This window comes from Carassius gibelio, chromosome B7, assembly GCF_023724105.1.
Source record: "Carassius gibelio isolate Cgi1373 ecotype wild population from Czech Republic chromosome B7, carGib1.2-hapl.c, whole genome shotgun sequence".
In the NCBI taxonomy this organism is placed as follows: Eukaryota; Metazoa; Chordata; class Actinopteri; order Cypriniformes; family Cyprinidae; genus Carassius; species Carassius gibelio.
The window spans coordinates 7,655,937-7,676,255 of record NC_068402.1 but is presented as its reverse complement, the minus strand read 5'-3'; the positions used below and the strand labels follow the sequence as shown (position 1 = coordinate 7,676,255).

General features: G+C 36.3%; 1 protein-coding gene across 3 annotated transcripts in view; it reads left to right on the top strand.

Moving 5' to 3' along the window:
* Window positions 1-1,530: 1,530 nt before the first annotated feature.
* The window catches only part of LOC127961315 (insulin-like growth factor 1 receptor), a 77,196-nt gene continuing 58,407 nt past the window's right edge, over window positions 1,531-20,319 (top strand). For 2 of the 3 annotated variants that reach the window (XM_052560375.1, XM_052560374.1), the window contains exons 1-2: window positions 1,532-2,538; window positions 7,084-7,644. In XM_052560375.1, coding sequence (XP_052416335.1) covers window positions 2,457-2,538; window positions 7,084-7,644 — 643 coding nt within the window. In that variant the 5' untranslated portion in view covers window positions 1,532-2,456. Of the gene's footprint in view, window positions 2,539-7,083; window positions 7,645-20,319 lie in introns of all 3 variants that reach the window. The other variant, XM_052560376.1, reaches the window with a different exon arrangement.

The following is a 20,319-nucleotide window of genomic DNA, read 5'->3' as shown; positions in this document are numbered from 1 at the left end:
ATGAAAGTCCATCACAATAATCCACAACACTCCTCTACTGTATTTTAGCCTGAAGCGATGGGCTGAAGTTGAAACGTATTAATGATATATTTGTTTCTTGCGATCTCTCACAAGATGTAAACTGACGGAGTGGCAGCAGTAAGTACATTTTAAGAAAATGTTCATTTTTGGGTTGACTATTCTTTAAGACTTCTATACCATGTCAGAAGCACCTACTTATAAGAACATTTTCCTAAAACTGTGTCTGTGCGTTCCTCGTCTAGACATGTACTGTATGACTAGATGATGTGTCATCCGTTTACTCTCATATTTTGCCATGCCTCAGAGAAAACAGCTTAATGGAACTATTCATTATGATGTTTCAACTCATAATGTGTCAGTGTTAAATGTATATAATTTGTCTAGTAGCCCAAATCCTTTGCTTTTGGTACTGAGTTAATATTGCTTTCAGTAAGTAATCTAAACCTGCTGTTATTTGTGCAATGACTCGATGAGGAACAGACTAACATTAGTAATACAGTACATACAACTTCAACCAAAGCCTGAAAACCAAGAGCTCTTTAATGGAAATAATGACCAGTTTAGCTTATAAGTAAACTAGTTTATATAAATAATGTATAATCTGTCTTTCTATTAAGAGAGAACTAATTGTATTATAAAGTTTCATTTGGCTATTCTATCAAATTTTTAAAATAATTTTAATTATATTTTGCTGCAATGTTTATTGATTTCAACATCAAAACAGAACAACAAAAGAGGCCCGACAATAAACTTGCTGTTTACTGTGTTTTTAGCTTTTAGAAGGAATTGCAGGAAAAATACTTGAAAATTTGATAGGCCTACTTTAATCTGTGTATGTAACATACATAGACAATAAATAAATATTATTATAACTAAATATTGTAAATATTATATCTTGTAGAAAATACATTTTATTTTTTTGTGAATGTAGTTTAAATAAATGAATACCAAACAAATAAGTCATATATATATATATATATATATATATATATATATATATATATATATATATATATATATATATATATAAATGTTGCAATAAATAACTTTTTCTTTCTTCTGATAAGAGTGCCATTTTTGTAAGAATGTAATCATACATTGTATGAAATTGTTATTTTGTATTATAGAAATGCAATACTGATAATGTTTTATGTACTTGGGTATACTGTAAAAAGATTTTTTTTAATAAAACAATAGCTACTATTTCAAAATTACTATTAAAAAAAAATCTCCAATGCGTTTGCAATTTCTTTGTAACTATTTGTGAAATTTACCACCAACTTCTCAGTAAAAACAAATGTGACAATTATTGTAACAAATAATAAATAGCCTAAAATATTTCACTTGACGAGTGCAGCTTCTATGAAGCGCTAACATGCGCTTCTGAGACACAGCCAGCAGCGCTCAAGTGTTTTCACTGGAAACCTCCAAAATCAGACGCCAATCCTTCTCCGTGATCCAGTCCGGGTTTACACCTTTCTCCAATGTAACGTTAGCCTACTATGTGTGTGAATGCATGAGTGTGTGTGTGTGTGAGAGAGAGATAGATCGAGCCTTGTTTACAGCGTCAATTCAACGGAGAGAGACTACAGGATCTACTCTACATCCTTCACATCTCCTAAATGAACACAGATCCGATCCCTCACTCATCATCATCTGTGTCCTCCATTGGCCGCGTCTCGAAGGGAAAAATCAAGGTCTGAAATCTCAGACTGAAGATGGTGGGAGGCAGAGAGAGACCATTTTAAAGCCTGGACGGATGTTATTTGGTATCTTTCGGAGTTTCTCCGCCGATTTTAGGCCTTTAAGAACGCTGGATGAGAAGTGCTAGGTTTCTTGCAGCTGATGAAGATCACAGACAGGCACACTCCTCCAGACTGTTTTAACCAGCGGATCTAAACGGGTTTCACCGGACTACAGCTAAAACCAGCCTGCGTGGAGACCTACAACGTGTTTTTCCACATTTTCCCACGACATGGAGCATGGAATTGCGGATTATCGAGCCGTTACGTGTTTTTCTGGGTTATTATTACATATATCGACGAGGAAAAGCTGTCGAGAATAATATTAAACACGGTTAAGCAGCGCGAGAATCAGTGCGGGTGAATCCGCCTCATGGTGAGGGCAAAGCGGGCTGGGTCTGCTGGATAATCTCGCTGGGGTGTCTGGAGGATCATTTATCCCAGCAAAAACACATCGAAGATGGACGAAATTGGTTTTGTTTGATTACTTCCAGCTGCTGTGCATCTTTTTTTTTTCACCCCCTCCATAAGGAGGAACCAATCTGGATAAACCAACTTAAATGATATATTTTTTTTTTGTACTGAAAAGACTTCAAGCATCATCCACTTTGAAGGGTTGAGAGCTGTCTCCCCTGTTTTGTTATATTTATAATTATTTTTTAAAACAAGTTTTTGCCTTGTTTTTGTACAGGAATGAGGTCTAGCAGACAGTGGCGATATTGGACCTTGTTTTGTGGTCTGGTCCTGGTCCTCTCGACACTTTGTCATGGAGAAAGTAAGTTATTCTAGTGATATGGGTCGTTTGGATTAGATCATCACATCATAAATGTTGCTCGTCTAAGAAAGCTTCACTTTCATTTTGCTTTAAAAAAACAAACAAAAAAAACAAAACAAAACTGCCTCTAAATCCAGACCAACTGTTTTAAACTAAACCCATTACTTTGCTTTTAATTGCATGTTTTTATGCTTTCATTCCCTTTAATTGTTTCTTAAACAAATACATTATGAATCACAGGAGTGTCTGTTGAGTGTTACAGCTATGCTAAGTGAAAGAACACAACAAAGTCAAGTTTGGTCATTTTAACACTGCCATTTATCATAGTGATTTTATAGGTATTTTGCCACTGTATCTATCAAATAATGCTAATATTGGATTATGGTGTGGTGTATTCGTGTTCACAAGTGCCATTATGTGCACCTGTAGGTATAGATCTACATTTGAAAGTCAAATCTGAGTTGTCGCCACCATGTTAGCAGCACGGGAGATTTTGGTGACAGTATCTGGTTCATTTAGCCCACAAACCATCTTGTTTTTAATAGACTTGATTAGCTATTAAAAGCATCAGTGTTGTTGATCCATATTCTAACTTGTCTGCCAGTCCTTAATACATTAATAACTCTCTTGATAATTCACTTGAGAGTTTAAAACTCAATGTGTATTTCAAGTTCAAGGAATGACTTTACAAGTGTTTGATTTTTGTGAACAGTAAAAACGTATGTACAACTTTAGTAGTCTCACAGCTCTAATGTAAACAGAGTCCATCGAAAGATTTGATAAATCTGTTTCACTTTGACACTGAAGGCTGGAACGATTATTATTTGTTTTCTTTGGTTAACATAACTGACAGATCTTATTGATAAGTGTGATTGCAGTTAGTGAGATTGCTATCGGGGCGGGCCGGTCACTGTTAGGTTAGTAGGATACGCTGGGACGCTGTGATGTGGTTGCCAGTAAATGCAAGGGATTTTAGATGACGACACGTTGGAATAACACTGACGTGCTCCGTGTGGCGGGGCATGTGTGTCTCATGTTGTTGATGCCGTGGGCTTACATGGTTTCTTTGGAATATATACCAAGGCATGCAAACATACTGGAAATTAGTCATTATTAATATTAGTTTAACCCAAGTGGGGAATGCAAATTGCCTCTGTTTTCTCATGCAAATCTGTCTTTTGCTCTTTTATGATCCTAAAACTGGCCCATACGTTTGTGAAAAACATTCAAGATATTTAGTAGGCTTTTCATTATTCTTCCTCTTTAAAATCAATAACCCGGGAAGCTCTTACAAAAGCAATTTTCGCTTCCCTTCATGTTTGACCACCACAAAATTTCCATGTTTCCAAGTAAACTGCAAATAAGACCTCCCGATTCATCAAGAGAGAGAGAGGAAAAATCAGCCTTTTTAAAATAGAACATGTAAAAACACCCGCTCTAGCAAAACAGACTGGGTTCTGTTGATTGGAAGAGTGAGGAGTTTGTGAAGTCTGTGTAATTGGGTTTTACTGTTAACCCCAGCGGTTGCAGGGCAGCGAGGTAGTGAGGCGGAGAGGAGCTTCTCAGTGGAAATCCTAAGTATAACCTGTCTCGTTTGGCAATAGATGGTAAAAGATTCCCAGTGGAGTATAAATGTGGCTCAGGTTAAAGGTACAATTTGTAAGATATTCGCAAGTAAAATATCCAAAATCCACTAGGCTAGTGTTCTATATTTTTTCCAGCTGATTACTAACAATATCTCTAATGTTTTCAACTATTTGTAAATCATGAGAAAATTCCCATTCTAAACAGTGACATGGGACAGTGCTGTTAATGCCGTTAGTTACCCTTTGTTTACCACCTTTACTGACGTAGAAACCACATGACAACAGTGTCGTGGACAACTGCGGAAGTAGTGTCTAGCGTCCAGCAAACCACTAGCTTGCTTCAAGCAGTTCCTTATTTACTTCTTCTTGAACGTTTTATGGTGGATTGTGTTACTTATTTATGGAACATAATTACTGTTTACTGTCTGCCGCTGGTTCTGTCAACAAGGCCAGCTCCCACAAACATACGGGCCAACCAAGCAACCCGAGAAGAGTTTGTGACAAGAGAAGCGAAAGAGCGAGGATCAATATCGGTGTTGAATTTTCTAGATGGACAGAGCTTCGCGTCTGATCGCGTCTTTGCGTTGACTTTGTATGTAATCTACTTGCGCAAATAGTGAACTCGCGTTTGAAAATTATGACATCAAACACAACGTTTATAAAACTTTACCTCATCCTTTAAATCCATGATTTATCTTTCCGTCGGATTGATGGCCAACAGCGGTTGGGTAGAAGACAACAAATCCCATCATTCCACGCTCCTTCTTAGCGTCATCAAACCACGCGATTGTTATTGTTTTGGTACTGCGCCCTCTCGTGGAAGGTCCTACAACCTGTACCTGGATGACTTATCTTAAGTTGAGACCAAGCCATTGGCTTATTTGTTGATCTGCCTTTTTGGTTGGTTTAAAGCATTTTGTGCGTTCGCTTTAATCTTACAAGGACAATATTTGTTGAGTGTCAGCTTAATCTTTTTTTATTTTATATTTTTATTATCTAACATCATGGAATCACATAAATAATTCAGCAGTTAAATTGTTAATGTTTGTGCTGTTGTTTCGTTTCCAAAAATCACTTCTTGGAGGATCAACATGTCATAAAAAAATCTTGCTTTTGTTAGTTAAAAGGATTTCACAAAAGACTAAAAGTGGTCCTGACAAAAATGCATGAATTGATTCCAAATTAAAGCAATATTCCTATTATTCTGGAGAAAGACAAATATGAAGAAACACCTGTAATATTTTCTTCTAAATCCAATTTTGTATTGAACATTTATAATTCACCATTTGTGATTTTAAATATGATTTAAGAATTTTTTTTTAAAAGTTTGATGTTTGAGTTAAAATATTTTTGCAAGTACATTAAGACAGCTTAAATATATTTTAAGTACATATTTGATAAGGATATATAAACGTAAACAATAGTAGAAATGTATTTGTTATGCATGCAAGATGTTTGTAAACATTTGATTTCAGCATTGAAATGATGAATTGAGGCAACTATCAAAGTACTGTCTGACTCTCTTTTAGCTCTGTTAGGTTGTCTTGTTTTGTGGTTCTGTTTTCATATGAAAGCGCTCTGTCGCAATCTGTTTTGATGTAGAGTCTGAAGTGTTAGGATTTACTAGCCTGGGTTAAGGTTTTTTTCTGCTTCATTTCTAAACGATGACATCAGTTTATGACCTAATTTCCAAATGCTTTCACTCTGCTACCTACGAGAGTTCGCAATGGCAGGCTGGAATTGGGTTATCAAGTGTAAACATGAGATTTGGTGCGCCATCAAAGCAATAAAGATAGCACTGTTTACTCAGCGGTGTGAAAATGTTAGAGTCCGCAGACAGGCTGGGTGCTGTCTGTCTTCCAGGGTAGTGAAAGATGCTTGTTTTAACCCTAGTTTAATTCCATTTTCTAGCAAAATGGATAAAATTCACCAATGCATACTTGTTAAAATCAGGATTTAAGGATGGCTTTAAAAGAAAGAGGAAGCAGTAGGCCTTTTCCTCTGAGAGTGGTATTTGAGATTTAAAGGGTTATAAACTTTTAGGTAATGTTATCTTTTAAAGTTTCACTAAGGATCTATAATTCAAGAGCTCTATAATTATCTTCCTGCATTTTCCAGGATTCATTTTTCAGCTCAGCTTAAATGTTTTAGAATCTCTCTTTGTGATTAGCTTGTGGGCAAATGGCGCTGTTGAAAATAAACAACTTAATGGGTGGTAAGTGCAAGCAGAGATGTCTGTCTCAGGATACCTGTCATAAAAATGCTAAAATGTGTCTTATAAAAGCTCCCTCGTGGCACTGTGTCACTGGCAGAAGAAAAACTGCATGTGGTTGAAACTTGTCATTTGTATGCTTGTGTTGACCGTTTTGTTTTAGTGCTCGTTCTATATTGTTGTGTAAATTTACTCCATCAAGTTGTTTAAACCTAAACCTAAATATTCACAAAAGAAGATATTTTGAAAAATGTTGGGGACCAAATAATAATTTTATATATGGTCCAATAATTCAATTCACCGAGACATTAAAAACTTGATTTTTTGAACACAAATAACATTGGACCCCATTGAATTTCATTGTATGGACGCAAAAACACACTAAGACATTAAAAATGTTTTCTTTTGTGTTCCACTGAAGAATGAAATTTGAAACTACGAAAGAATAAGTGCATTTTTGGACATTTTGTCTCTTTAAGAAACTAGTACAACTCATTTGATGAGTATGTAAGGGAACTGTGTAGTCTGTTCAATGACTGTACAAAGTTCCCTCACATACGCAACAAATTAAATGTCTGCCCTGACTGTGATTCATAACCGAAACTTTATTTTAACCTCCAAATTGTTATGTTTCCTTGAATTCAAGCATTTAAGGTCAATTTTTTTGAGTCATCTCTTTCTACCAAGCTGTGACTGTTGAATATTGATTATCTTGTAATTATTATTATTTTTTTTTTCTCCTTCCAGTCTGTGGTCCAGGCATTGATATTGGTAATGACATCAGTAATTTCAAGCGGCTGGAGAACTGTACGGTGGTTGAGGGATACCTGCAGATCCTCCTCATTGGAAGCAAAAACAATAACAACCAGGAGGTCTTCCGCACCCTCAGTTTCCCCAAACTGACCATGATTACGGATTATCTTCTCCTCTTCCGCGTATCCGGGCTGGTCAGCCTCAGCACCCTCTTTCCAAACCTCGCCGTGATCCGGGGCCGTAACTTGTTCTACAACAACGCCCTGGTCATATTTGAGTTAACCAGCCTGAAGGACATCGGCCTGTACAACCTGCGGAACATCACGAGGGGCGCGATACGAATTGCGAAGAATCCAGAGCTCTGCTACCTGGAATCTATAGACTGGTCTCTCATTATGGATGCTGAATTTAACATTTTCATTGATGTAAATAAGCAGCCAAAGGAGTGCGGAGATGTTTGCCCGGGAATCATGGAGGACAACCCTCTGTGTATCAAGACGAACTTCAACAGCAATGAAAATTACAGATGCTGGACCTCCAACCATTGCCAGAAAGGTAAGTTACTTAGTTGTGTTTTAGTGTTTGCCTGGTTCATAGGCCAGGTTTTGCAGCTGTTGAGATCTGATCCACTTTTTAAGACAGTGTGTGGTCAATATCTTATGTGTTGGATGCTATAGTAATGATTAGTGTTGCAAAGGGGTGGAAAATTATATTCTAAAAATTCCTGGAAGATTACAAAAAATCCTGGAAAGTTTCCGAAATTTACTGGACATTTTCCACCTTTTTGCAACCCTAGAGATGACATTAAGTGTAGGTTGGTACAGTGCCCTCCACTATTATTGGCTCCCAATAAGCAAATGAGCAAAGGCGGCTGTTAAAATAAATCTGCTTTATTTTTAAATCTGAGTTACTTTTTCAAATAAGAAATTCTGGTTACCTTGTTTTCCCATTTATTGACTGGCAGCTCTCCTCCTGTCTCCTTGTTAAGCGATATCGTAAGGAAATGCAGAGTCGTTGTGTGTGCTGTGTAAACATGATGGTTACTATATTTAGAAACTTAATTTGATTGCATTTACTCATTTCACTTGCACAAAAACAGATTCGATATTTTGCCAAGGCTGATATATCGCCATGGCCGATATTTGGCATTTTTGCAAATATCTGCATCGGCCGAAACGTTTTCTGCTTGGCCAATGTGTTCGAGGTGGATTTTATTTTGACTATGCACCGGACCTATATTTTAATTGCGCTTAGAAAGGCAGCACTAGAGCACACAGTGCTCTCACTGTCTCTCTTGTTAACTGTCGTTGTTAACAGGTCTGTCTAATAATCAGATAGAATGGTTAAAGGAATTAATGTATACAAAAAGTATTATAACGATTGATTTTATATTATTAGTAATAGAAATGCAAACATTATAATACTTTCTCGTTTGCCATCAGCATTAAGCAAATACGCATTTATTTCGTTTAAACAAATCTTTGAAAGACCAATGAATATTTAATTTCACAAACATTGCAAACTTAGTCGAATCCAGCTGTGAGATCTTGTGAAGTGTGAATTTTTAATCAGCATGATCGCTTGTTTTCTGTGTGACGGACGGCCTGTGTTAAATTTAATTCTTTAAACATGATTTCAAATTATGCTGCGCTTTATGCATTTGCCCACTGTCATATTTATATCATTTTCATTGCATGCTTTATGTAAAATGAGTGTTACCTTGGCTTTATTTTAAAAATATGATTCCCAATGCACAAGTGCCTTGTTGGTTACGGTGGTTACTTCCTTATTAATTATATTTTTATTAAATAATTATTTATTTGTGCAAAATACTTTGTCATCTAAAGTACAAGTATGTTTATTTTACAAATTTATTTTTAATCCATTGTCAAATCATTTAAATATAAATTTCGTAAATATTAATAAATCGGCTTTATATCGGCTATCGGCTCTCGTGCTTTCCTAGATATCTACTCTAAAAACAGTGAAAAGCAAACTCTGAATATGATGCAAACCTTCAATAATTAAAGGGGTCATATGATATTGCTAAAAAGAACATTGTTTTGTGTATTTGGTGTAATGAAATGCTTATGCAGTTCAAGGTAAAAAAAACACATTATTTTCCACATACGGTACATTAATGTCTTTTTATGAGTTGTGTTGCATATCGTGCCATGTAAACATAAAACCATTTCTGCATTTGTGATTGGAGGAAAGACAAGCGCTACTCTACACTGCTCAACTCGTTTGAATTAGGGGTGCACAATATATATCGTCCGATGATTAATGCGCATCTCGTCAGTAAAGCCGGTTCTCTAATCAGCAGTAAATTCCATCAGGTGCGTGATTTCACATAGAGCAGCTGTTACTACACAGAGCCGTTGTTAACTGACAAGCTTGAACCTGATGGTAAAACTCACAAACCTGATGGTATTTACCGTTGATTACATAACTGGCTTTACTGACCAGATGCACATTGATAAACGGCCAATATATTGTGGACCCCTAGTTTGAATCATCAGTGGCAATTTCTTAACATATTAAAAACGTACTTACGGACTGTGAGTCAGAAGCGTCAGACTGTCATTGCAAAGAGTGAGGAACGGCCTAGGGCTTGCGGCAGCCACATATGACGTTCCCGGGCTGGACTCCACTTCGTCCACGGTAAAAGCCAATCTGGTGATCCACAGCACGAAGTTGGCTGTATTTCCTCAGTGACCAGCACGGATCAGCTCCAAGCATGATGAAGCGGATACAGTCCTCTTTTGGAAGGCCAAATAAAGTAGTTTCATTTCCACAATGAAATACAGCATCTCCACGTCATGGCGCCGTTGCATAAAAGTTACCTTCTTTCTTTGCGTTAACATTCGGGTGGCTTTATTAGATTCTTCCCACAATGTGATGTAGACATGTGGGGACGTGTTAAAACAAGCCTTTTTAGGAGGGCGGTGACAAGTCTTAACTTGTATAAAGAATATCTCTTTGGATTTGAGACTTTAGTCTTTACAACTTTACAGATCTTATTTATGCAACAAGAGCTTGTAACACTCCAAGGAGAAAGGAAACATTTTAATCGCATCATATGACCCCTTTAAATGTTAGGTAACACAAATATCCTTCATGTATTTTTCCCATTTTATTAACCCATGTCTTTGCTGCTGCTGACCTTTTGATGATCCAATTCAATGAAAAACAGATTGTAATTCTTGTTTTGCTCATTTAGCTAAGCTGTTTGCTCCCACATGTCGTAAACGACAAGAAAATATGCTTCTAACCATAGGTTGAGACTATAGCTGCAACCACAAAGCTATGCGATGCAGTTTGGGAATGTTTTGTTGGCTTCAGGAAGCACTGAAACATTGAACTGTGTTGGTAACAACAGACTTGCGATCATACTTGATGAAGGACACCCTGATGAAGGCGAGTCAGCCCCTTTTGTATGTGCGTTGATTTTAGTGTTGAGGCCATGTGAATAAAGGTTTTTACTTTTTTCACAGTATTTTTGAGTGCCATGGACTGAGTTTTTTTTTTTTTTACTTGCGGCCATAGCTTGATGATGCTCTTGGGAAATGCTCTCCTGAAAGAGAAATGTACATATAGCAGACAGTTTACACTGATTATGGTGCCTCTTGTGGTAATGCTGAGAATGCAACTTGCATTGAGTTATGAATTGCTGCATTTCGCAATACCTCTATGTAGAGTATGTTTTGTGCACAAATCAAACAAATAATTTCTTCACCAGTTTTTACTGAATTTCACATTTGGTCTGTCTGTCAGTACTATCCAGGGATCTGTCATCACAAAGCTTTTTTCTGGTTGTTATCAGTTAAGTAGAGAGGGGTCACCCAGCATTCATTCTGTACCTGTAGGCTTCAAATCTTGGCTGGTTCATGTTTTACAGTAAAGAAGAAAAAGCCATTTGGCTTCAGGGTGTGTTTGTGTATGTTTGGTTTTCCCTTTGCCTCACGTTCACAATGAAAAATGGAGTCTGGTCATTGCAGGGGGTTTTGATTGTGCTGGACTCTGAAGATAATGACCTTGTCTACAAAAAGGTTTGTGTCCGGAACGTCAAATTCCTGACAACAGCAGTGAACTGGAATAAAAATACCAAGCAAATTTGTTGAAGAGATGTAACATTTTTCACCAAGACGAGAAAAGAAAGATCCGAAAGCCAGTATAAACATGGATTATGTGCAGAACACGTGTATGGAGAGGTCTGGTTGTAGTCTTCCACTATTGTGGTCTTTTTGGACAGAAGGATGCTGCAGTGGCAGACAAAGCGCCTCTCTCTAAAGGGAAAATACTTTAGCAGTTCCTCCCACTTTCCATATAATTACCTTGTTTTCCTTTAACACAGATGTTTCTTCAAGGGCTGGTAGTGGTTTCCAGTCAGTCTGCCTAGCCTTTTTTCTTCCCAGCTCTTTAATTACCCAGTCAGGACTTGTTGTTCACCAGCCTTGTACTTTGCATTTCAGCTACATTTAGAGTAGATAGAGCTTACTGCAAATGTCTTCACACAGGAAAGAGCCCACATCAGATACAGTACTTAACAGTTCAAGATGAGTTGAGATGCAAATATGCAGCAGATCTTGTACAGTTATCCTCAAGCTGCTGTCAGAAAAAAAAACCTTTTGTTTTTTTCAAAACTCAGTGCTAAATGGTTGCTGGAGTGGTCTGTATGGCCACTAGGGAGATGTGGACTGGCCCAAAGATGCTTATACAGTAGCTCTATAATTATTACCGTAATTAATTAAATTTCTTAATTAAAAGGTTATACTGAAGGATGCATTCTTTTGCGTAAAAGTGATAGAAAAACATTTATAATGCTACAAAATATTTCCGTTTTAAATAATAATGCTGTTGGTTCGAACTTTCTCAAATAATCGTAAATAAATGTATTGTTTGGGAAAAAAATGGAGCAGCACAACGAAAATCGGCATATTATAATGAGTTCTGAAGGATCATGTCACACTGAAGACTGGAATAATGATGCTGAAAATTCAGCTTTGCATCAGAGGAATAAATTACATTTTAAAATTTATAGAAAAGTTATTTTGAATTGGCTTGAAAGCCTCTGTCCTCGTCCATTGTATATGCATGTAAAAAAAATCTCATCATAGAATTTCCTTTTGTGTTCCACAGAAATCTAAAGTCTTTGAACAACATAAAGGTGATGATTGAATAGACTTTGAAAGATACTCATCAGGAAGAGATCCGGGAAAGGATGACAATGCAAAGCTCCTCACAAACATGTGATTACTTAGCAGGAACCAGTAAACCCAAACATGACCTTTTTGATACCTTGTTAGCTACTGTTTGATCATAATACTGACCTCAATGCTGTAAATGTCACACGTATTGGATATTTATCACAGTAACAGATGCGCCAGTGCAATATGATGCCTTTTGATGAGGTGTTTTTCCTTGCACCAAATTTGCTGGATTAGACGAGACGTTGTTAAAGATATTAAATTGGATGTTAAATCTAAATAATACTTAAGGTTTGGATCATACTGCTTGTTATGCATTTTTAGGCTTTGCTGTTGCCTAGTAGGTATATTTGTTATACAGGTTAAAAGTTGGATACAATCTCGTGAGCCATTTTTGAAAAAAGAAATATCCCGACCAGAACGGCAGCTCTGGAACATGCGTTCTTTAAAGAAGCAAATAAGGATTTTTTGCTTTCTAGTTTGCATGATGTGTTTTGGGATGGCAGTAGAGTTGGACGTCTGCCGTAGGATTTGATGAAGTAGTGAGATTTTGGAGCCGTCTTTCACAGGTGACAGGTGAATGCTTTCTTTCATCTCTCTGCTGACCAGCTTTGGGTGGAGACCAAGTGAAAATGTCACTGAAATGTCAAGCGCTTTTGCCGAATAGATTACAATGTCTTATGACTCCGTTTTGGAGATTTCTTCCTTGCTCTGAATACCACAAGGTATTAGGCAGTTTTTAATTTGCTGCGTTATTGGTTCTCCCTTTTTTCTTTTCCATGCATTGCAAACATTAAGTCAAAAGGTCTGCGCTAATAGTGTACAAGCCATAAAGTGCTGACAGGAAAGAGTACCACAGAAACTGGTTTGCTTAATAAATTGTGGCATGTTTTCTTTTATATCTTTACAGTTAAATGGGTACAAATTTACACCAATGTCATTATTTTTCATTAAAACTAGGATTGGTCCGATTGATTGGCTACCGATCACTATCGGACGATAATTGCATTGGGATGTTTCAAAATAACAGTCTCAAGCTGGTTTGGCATGTCATGCAGCGGCACCGTCTGATGCACACTTGAAGCGCACACATATTAATTATGCCAGGTTCATACACACTCTGTTTGCAGTGCATATGCGGTGCGTATTTTTTCCACACTCATGTTAACGGAAAATATTCACACTGCACACTGTTGTGGTCTTAGATTGTGCAGAGATCTTTTCCACACTGAGTCTATTTTTTGCTGTGCTGAATTATGAATCCAGCATCAAATGCTCTGAGCAGGGAGGGGAAATTAATGCTGCTTCACTCCGCTTACATGCTCTGATTATTAGATGTGGGACGATAAATCGATGTTCATGAGACATTATCGATACACTGGCACCAAGTATCAATATTTTTAACACGCAAAAGATCTTTGGCTTACTGGAGCGGCAGTACCTCTGGACTTCTTGTGGAGGCACTTCCCAGATTCAGATGGTCAGATGAATGAAAATTCACAGCGAAGAAGAAATACGAGCATAATAGTAGACCAACAACAAATCAGAGATGCACCGGCATCTTTCGAGATGCAAACAAAAAAACTGCCCCAGAACAGCTAACAGCGTGGACTGTGGGCATCGATCACACTATCATTGCAGAGCACATATTGAGTCTGTGGGTAGCCTAACCTTTCCACTCGTGTAGCAGGTGGATTTCCCCTCACTATATGAGAGAGAGAAAGAGCAGCGCCGGCGCGTCCAGTTTTGTCAACGAAACTCGATCCTCTCTCTCTTCAAGTGTTTGTAATGCAGCGTGGACAGTGGGCATTAACCTGCAGAAACATAAATCTGCACCTATGGCATGGATGAGGAAACAAATCCTTGTCAGAGCCATAATTGAGCGTGCAGAAGTCGCGATGTGAAATGTGAATGGCTATTTCATGTGTGGGGCTCCGTTGTTATGAGAGGAAAGGTTGAGAAAACACTCCAGGTAAACTTTGAAATGTACTAGGTTTATATATATATATATATATAATGACATACACACTAGTTAATAACTAGTTAATAAGTTGATAACTAGTTAAATGTGTTGGTTTGCATACAAATAAATGTGTAAGCTTTTAATAAGTCCAAGAATAAAATGATTAATTTACTTAACACGTTAAATTTGATTTACAGAACTTTTGTGATGCTTTCTATAAATTTTTATCAGAATTAAAATGCCTGTGAAAAGGCCTGACAAGTGCAAGTTTTCTCTTTTTATTTGTTTTCATAGACAGATATTGTGATGTATGATAGGATTTAGTTTTGTCACTGTACCAAAATGTCAGTATTCAGTACCGATACCAGTAAAAATCTACGGTTCTCTGTACTAATTTCGGTACCAAAGCAAAACACACAAATATGGCAATTAAAAAAAAAAAATTGTGTTTAAAGTTTTTCTACGGTAATATAATTATGAAAAACAGTAAACAAGTTTCACCCAAATTTAATTTTGTTTTAAATTTAATGAATAAAATCGTAATATTGTGATTTGTATCATATCATGAGGTACCCTGTGATTCCCACCCTTAGTGATTATCACTAAAAGAATCACTCATCAAAATTCATTGCGATCTCACAGAGTGAGAACACCCAATATGTTGAACTCAGGGTGTTAGGTCAGGGAGACAATTTCTGGGCTGCTACGGGACAGTTTGGATAACCACTGGTTTAATGAGGTTGTAAAGACGTTCTGTGTTTAAATAAACAATGGTTCTTGTTAAGAAGACAAGACAGTTGTGACTGGGGTGGCCAACAGTGTTCATTGCATTAAATATTTGTAATGTGTTAAACTGAAGAAAAAAGAAATCGCCTACGTTAACTTGCTAATTTTGACTAATATGTGTAAATGTATATAAAATGCATCTAAAAGCAAATGTTACCCTAGACCACAAAATCTTTAAAATAAAATATGTACACAGTTTGGATTAAATTAAAGTATAGTCCAATTTTTTTATAAGCATGTTTTTGTTTTGGTACCGAAATCGGTACTGAGAACTGTGGATTTTCACTGGTATTGGTACCAAATACTGAAATTTTGGTACCTTTAAAACACTAGTTTGATTGGTAATATGCCTGTCTAAGAACTTCATTTTGACAAATTTTAATGCTATTTCTCAATATTTAGATGTGTTTTTTTTTAAATTATTATTATTTTGATCTGAGCTGCATGATTTGAGGTATTATTCATGTTTTGGTGAGCTTAGTTACACAGCAAAGTTTAATACTTAGGCTTAGGGTTTGTATAAATCTCTCTCACACACTCTGTGTAACTAGCAGTAATAGTAAATCTTGCCTTGGTAAACACCACTTAAAAACTCTCATGTTTACCAATGCTTTATGACAAACTCCCAGTGTTAAATATCCAAAGGCGTAAAAGTTTTTTTTGATTTTAGAAGTAGACATATAACTACTACCAGTGTAGTTGAATAAGTTACGAGCTCAGTCTGTGTTATCTAGTTGAAGAGTGAGCCGTGGCGCCCCGCGGGAGGGAAAGCACTCATCACTTAATGAGCTGCCTCTGAGTGATCTCATCCGCTCCGCACCACGGCCGGAAACATTCAGGCCCCGACAAACGCTTGGGGCACTCTCTCAAAATGTCCAGCCGGAGAATGGGGGCCTTGTTTTAATTACAGTCTGTTTATCTGCCCACATGTAAAGGCTGGGTTTCTGCCTGGCCAGGCAGCACAACAGTGTGACTTCCTCTTTGTGTTTTGCTTCTCTCACATACTTCATTAACCTCGGTGGACAGTACAACTCTTTCACCGGAGTATTTAGTCTCTGCCAGAGAGGCTCAATGCTGGAGTCACAGTCAAAGACACCGTCTGCCCTTGACAGTATCATGCTGAATGTCTTGGCCGTCATCAAGGTTACATGTTTCTCAAACTTTATTTTGTGATAACAACCGTTTACTGAAAAGATAAGAATAGCATAAGTGCCAGTTGAGTGATGGTTAAGTTCTGTGGAATAGCTGCGTGCTGGTGTTCGGTTGACTGCTGATCTTTTGGCCAAAAATTTTAATATATGTATAAATAGATTTACATCTAGAAAATACAAAATATTTTTTGACCCCCCCCCCCCCCCCCAAAAAAACAAAACAAAAACAAAAACAAAAAAAAAACCCATGTCAAATCTCATCATGGTATTACAAACGACAACAACAAACTCAATTCATAACTATAATAAACTTCATCACTATAACGCGAAAAGGAAAAAAATATATATAGTGTAGTACATCATGCATTACTTGTTGTAATGAAAGTATTGTGCAGCTCTGTCTATTATTATTTGATATTTTAAAGTAAATTAAGTAAATTAAGCAAAATATTGTAAGTAAAATAAAATTAATTGTATTTATTATTTATTTATTTATTATTATTAATGTTATTATTTATAACATACTTATTATTAGTCATACTTTTTCCTTCTGCTTTTGGTGTAAAAATATGACCTACACTGAAAAAAAAAATATTACAAAACAAACGGCCAGCTGTGGTTGCCAGATGTTGATTATAAAAAACTAACACACACTATATATGTTTGTGTGTGTGTGTGTGTAAGCTGTGTTAAATATTAATATATATCAGGTACACAAAGTGTCATTCCGCACAAAATATAATCTTTTATGTTCAACATAAGAAAGCAATTCATTCATGTTTGGAATGACATGAGAGTGAGTAAATGATGACAATTTTCATTTTTGGATGAACTATCCCTTTAACAACATTAAAATGAATTTACATTTTTCTATAAAAAGCCATAAAATGTATGCTGTCACACAGAGAGACCCATTCAATTGTTATACAGACTTATATTGAGTAGCAGTTGTGATTTAAGCTCACTTCATTGAGACCAGTTCTCTTTATCGGATTCTTGCAGCGTCTGCTCAGGCATGCCGAAACATCCGTTATCGGACTGTCTGTGTGTGGCGTCGGAGGAGCGAATGACAAGAGAGGAATCTGTCCCTTTAAGTGGGCATATAATTAGGCAGGAATTCCAGCTGGCTTAGTCACCGCTGTATGGGGAGGATAAAGGGGAAAACCATCGCTCTCAGCCGTTGCAGGGACCACTGGCTCGCTCTATCATTCTGCAAGAATGTGTGTGAAAATCGAGGGGGCAGGGGTGGGGTTGCTGTGGTGATAGCAGGGGTTGCTTTGCTAGGGCAGTCTGGGGTTGTGTGATTTTGGCACCACTTTTTTAACCAGTAAGATTCCAGGCTTTTGCCCAAACACGTTAGGAATGATCTAACCTTTGGGCATAGGTGATTGCTTCAAGGAAGACTTATCTTTCCTTTTGTTTATCACATGCCTTTTGTTTAGGATAGTGGCTGCTAATGCTTAATAAAAGCCTATTGCACAACGTTTGTGCTTTTTAAATGCTTTTGAAACAAACCATGAAGCACAGTTGCCGAAATGTAGTGGAATTTCAAGGTAAATGGAATAATCAGCATAAAAAAAACAACAAATAAGGTCCAAAGCCATTTCTAGAAACTAGAATATTATAGAGACTTGTAAGTGTGGATTTTTTTTTTTTTTTTGACTTCAGGTAGGATAAAACACTTGGCAACCCTCCAAAACTATCTAGCAACCACATAGCACCCTGGTAATCAATGATGTTGCAAATTTTACTAAATTATATTTGGTCCATGCCTTCAGTAGCAATAAAAGTTATTAAATTAAAATTTTACTACAAACTATTATTAAAAAAAATTTTTTTACCCAAAATTGAAATTTACTCAAGTTGGATGCAAGATTTATTATCTAAAATAAATGTAATACGATTAAACGAATGCGGAAATTTCACTACCTTTCAAAAGCTTGGGGTGAGATTTTTGTTTTACTGTTTTTGGAAGTTAAGTCTCTTTTGCTTACAAAGGCTGTGTTTATGTGATCAAAAACACAGTAAAACAATAATATTGTAAAATACAATATATTTTCTATTTCTATTATATATTATTCTAATATTTAAAGTTGTCATTTATTCCTGTGATGCAAAAATTAGAGCTTTTTCCCAGTATTTAAGCATTTTTCCATTATCGGATATCGGTTTTGTGATATTGGGCTTTTTGAATATTTCATGCAAAACTGCCATTACAGCACTGCATCTTGAAGAGAGTCAAAGGAGTTTACAGGTTAAGTAACTTGATTTGCTTTAACTGATATACTTTACCATATTAGCCAATAAGGCACAAATTAAATGCATTACATAAATTATTAATACTGTGTAGACTTGGATTTGAGAAATAGAGACAAACTCAAGTAGAGTCATGCAATCCATAAAGTCATGCCCCAATGACATAACTTTATATGAGTTAAATAAGACAGACTTAAATAAGTGCATGTTGGAAACAAAACGGATTAATTTAACTGTCTTTGTTGGTGTTTTTAATATAATTATACTCTCGTAAAGCTGCTGTTTATGAATTCCATTCACCCACAGGGTTGATGTTCAGGCGTGTTCCAGTACAGATCATCATTTGAATTTAAGCTCTGTACTATAAATTGACACAGATTAAAAACAGCACTGTTAGCAGGTATTTCTTAATCTAGACACATGAAAATACTGTTAATAATTTTGATAACATGCCATTTGAGATGTATTCGCTGTGTTTTATTAGTTGATTACTTCAGAAAAGTCGCTGGCTTTACACTTTAAATCTATTTAACAACACTCATATCGTAGTTTCATACTGCAGATGCTGAACATTTTTTTACAACTGTAGTTGTAAATTATTATATCTATGCCAAGTTGAAAGACTCCCCTGTCATTTGTTTTCGATTTAAAACTTGTTAGAATAATTTTTGTTCTTTATTTAAAAAAAAAAAAAAACGTATGTATGATGTAGAAATTAGTTGTTTTGTTTGCAAGAAAGGAGTAAAATTAAAGTATTTATTGTTATACATAAAAATGTGGGCTTCGTTCAGTACTGTTGTTATTATTGTCAAAAACCGAAGTAAAACAATCAATAATCAGTTCTGCTTATCGATTATCGGTCACATTAACATGCAAATAATCGGTTTTGGCAGAAATAAATGATCAGCATCATTACCCTAGTCTTTAGTGTCACCGGATCCTTTAGAAATAATTTTAATAAGCTGATTTGGTGCTCAAGAAACATTTATTACTATTATCTGTTTTAAAACAGTTGTGCTGCCTAGTATTTTTTTTCCAAACCATGATGCATTTAGTATTTATTTGAAATATAAATAATTTGTAACATTCTAAATCTCTTTACTGTCACGTTCGTCCAATCAATTAAATGCATCCTTGCTGAATGTAAGTTTTAGTTTCTTAAAAAAAAAATGAAAATGCTTGCTTACCCCTAGTTTTTGAACATTAGTGTACAGTAAAATGCCATGAAAACTTGTTTTCCTATTGAGTTTTTCCTTCTGTGCTCAACAAAAAGTAATAAAAAAATAAAACTTTTTATTTCACGTGTTCTGAAAGTTAAGTTTGATGTTACAAGGCTTATTTGCTCATAAAAAGATGCAGCCCTTTTACGTTGGTGTAAACTGAACGACCCACTTTGTAGAGAAAATTTCTGTGGATTAGATGAACTCTCCAAACTATCGCTGTAGTTAGTTTTTAGACCCTTTCATCCAGCTGGATGATAGGACCGATCCATTGAGAATCCTCCACCACATGAACAAGTGCAGGAAGAGGAGTAAACGGAGATCATTTGCATTCGTCTGTTTCTTCCTCTTGTGTGACTGAAGCATATGAAGGGGAAATTAGGCCTTGCGTGACGAGAGTTTCCTGCAGATTTACAGGGGAGCAGTGATTCATCCCACACACTCAGTGTCTCATTCATAGAAACACTAATGTGACGCTGCTTCCTGTTTCACACGCTGGTTCGGTTGTAGATTACCCAGTCAGAGTGTGATGCCAGTACCCTTTTTTAAAAATTTTTTTTATCTTTGTCATATTTTGCATAGTTTTTTCCCTTTTAGATATTAAGATTGAAAATTCATCTTCTGGATTTTCTCTAAAATGACCG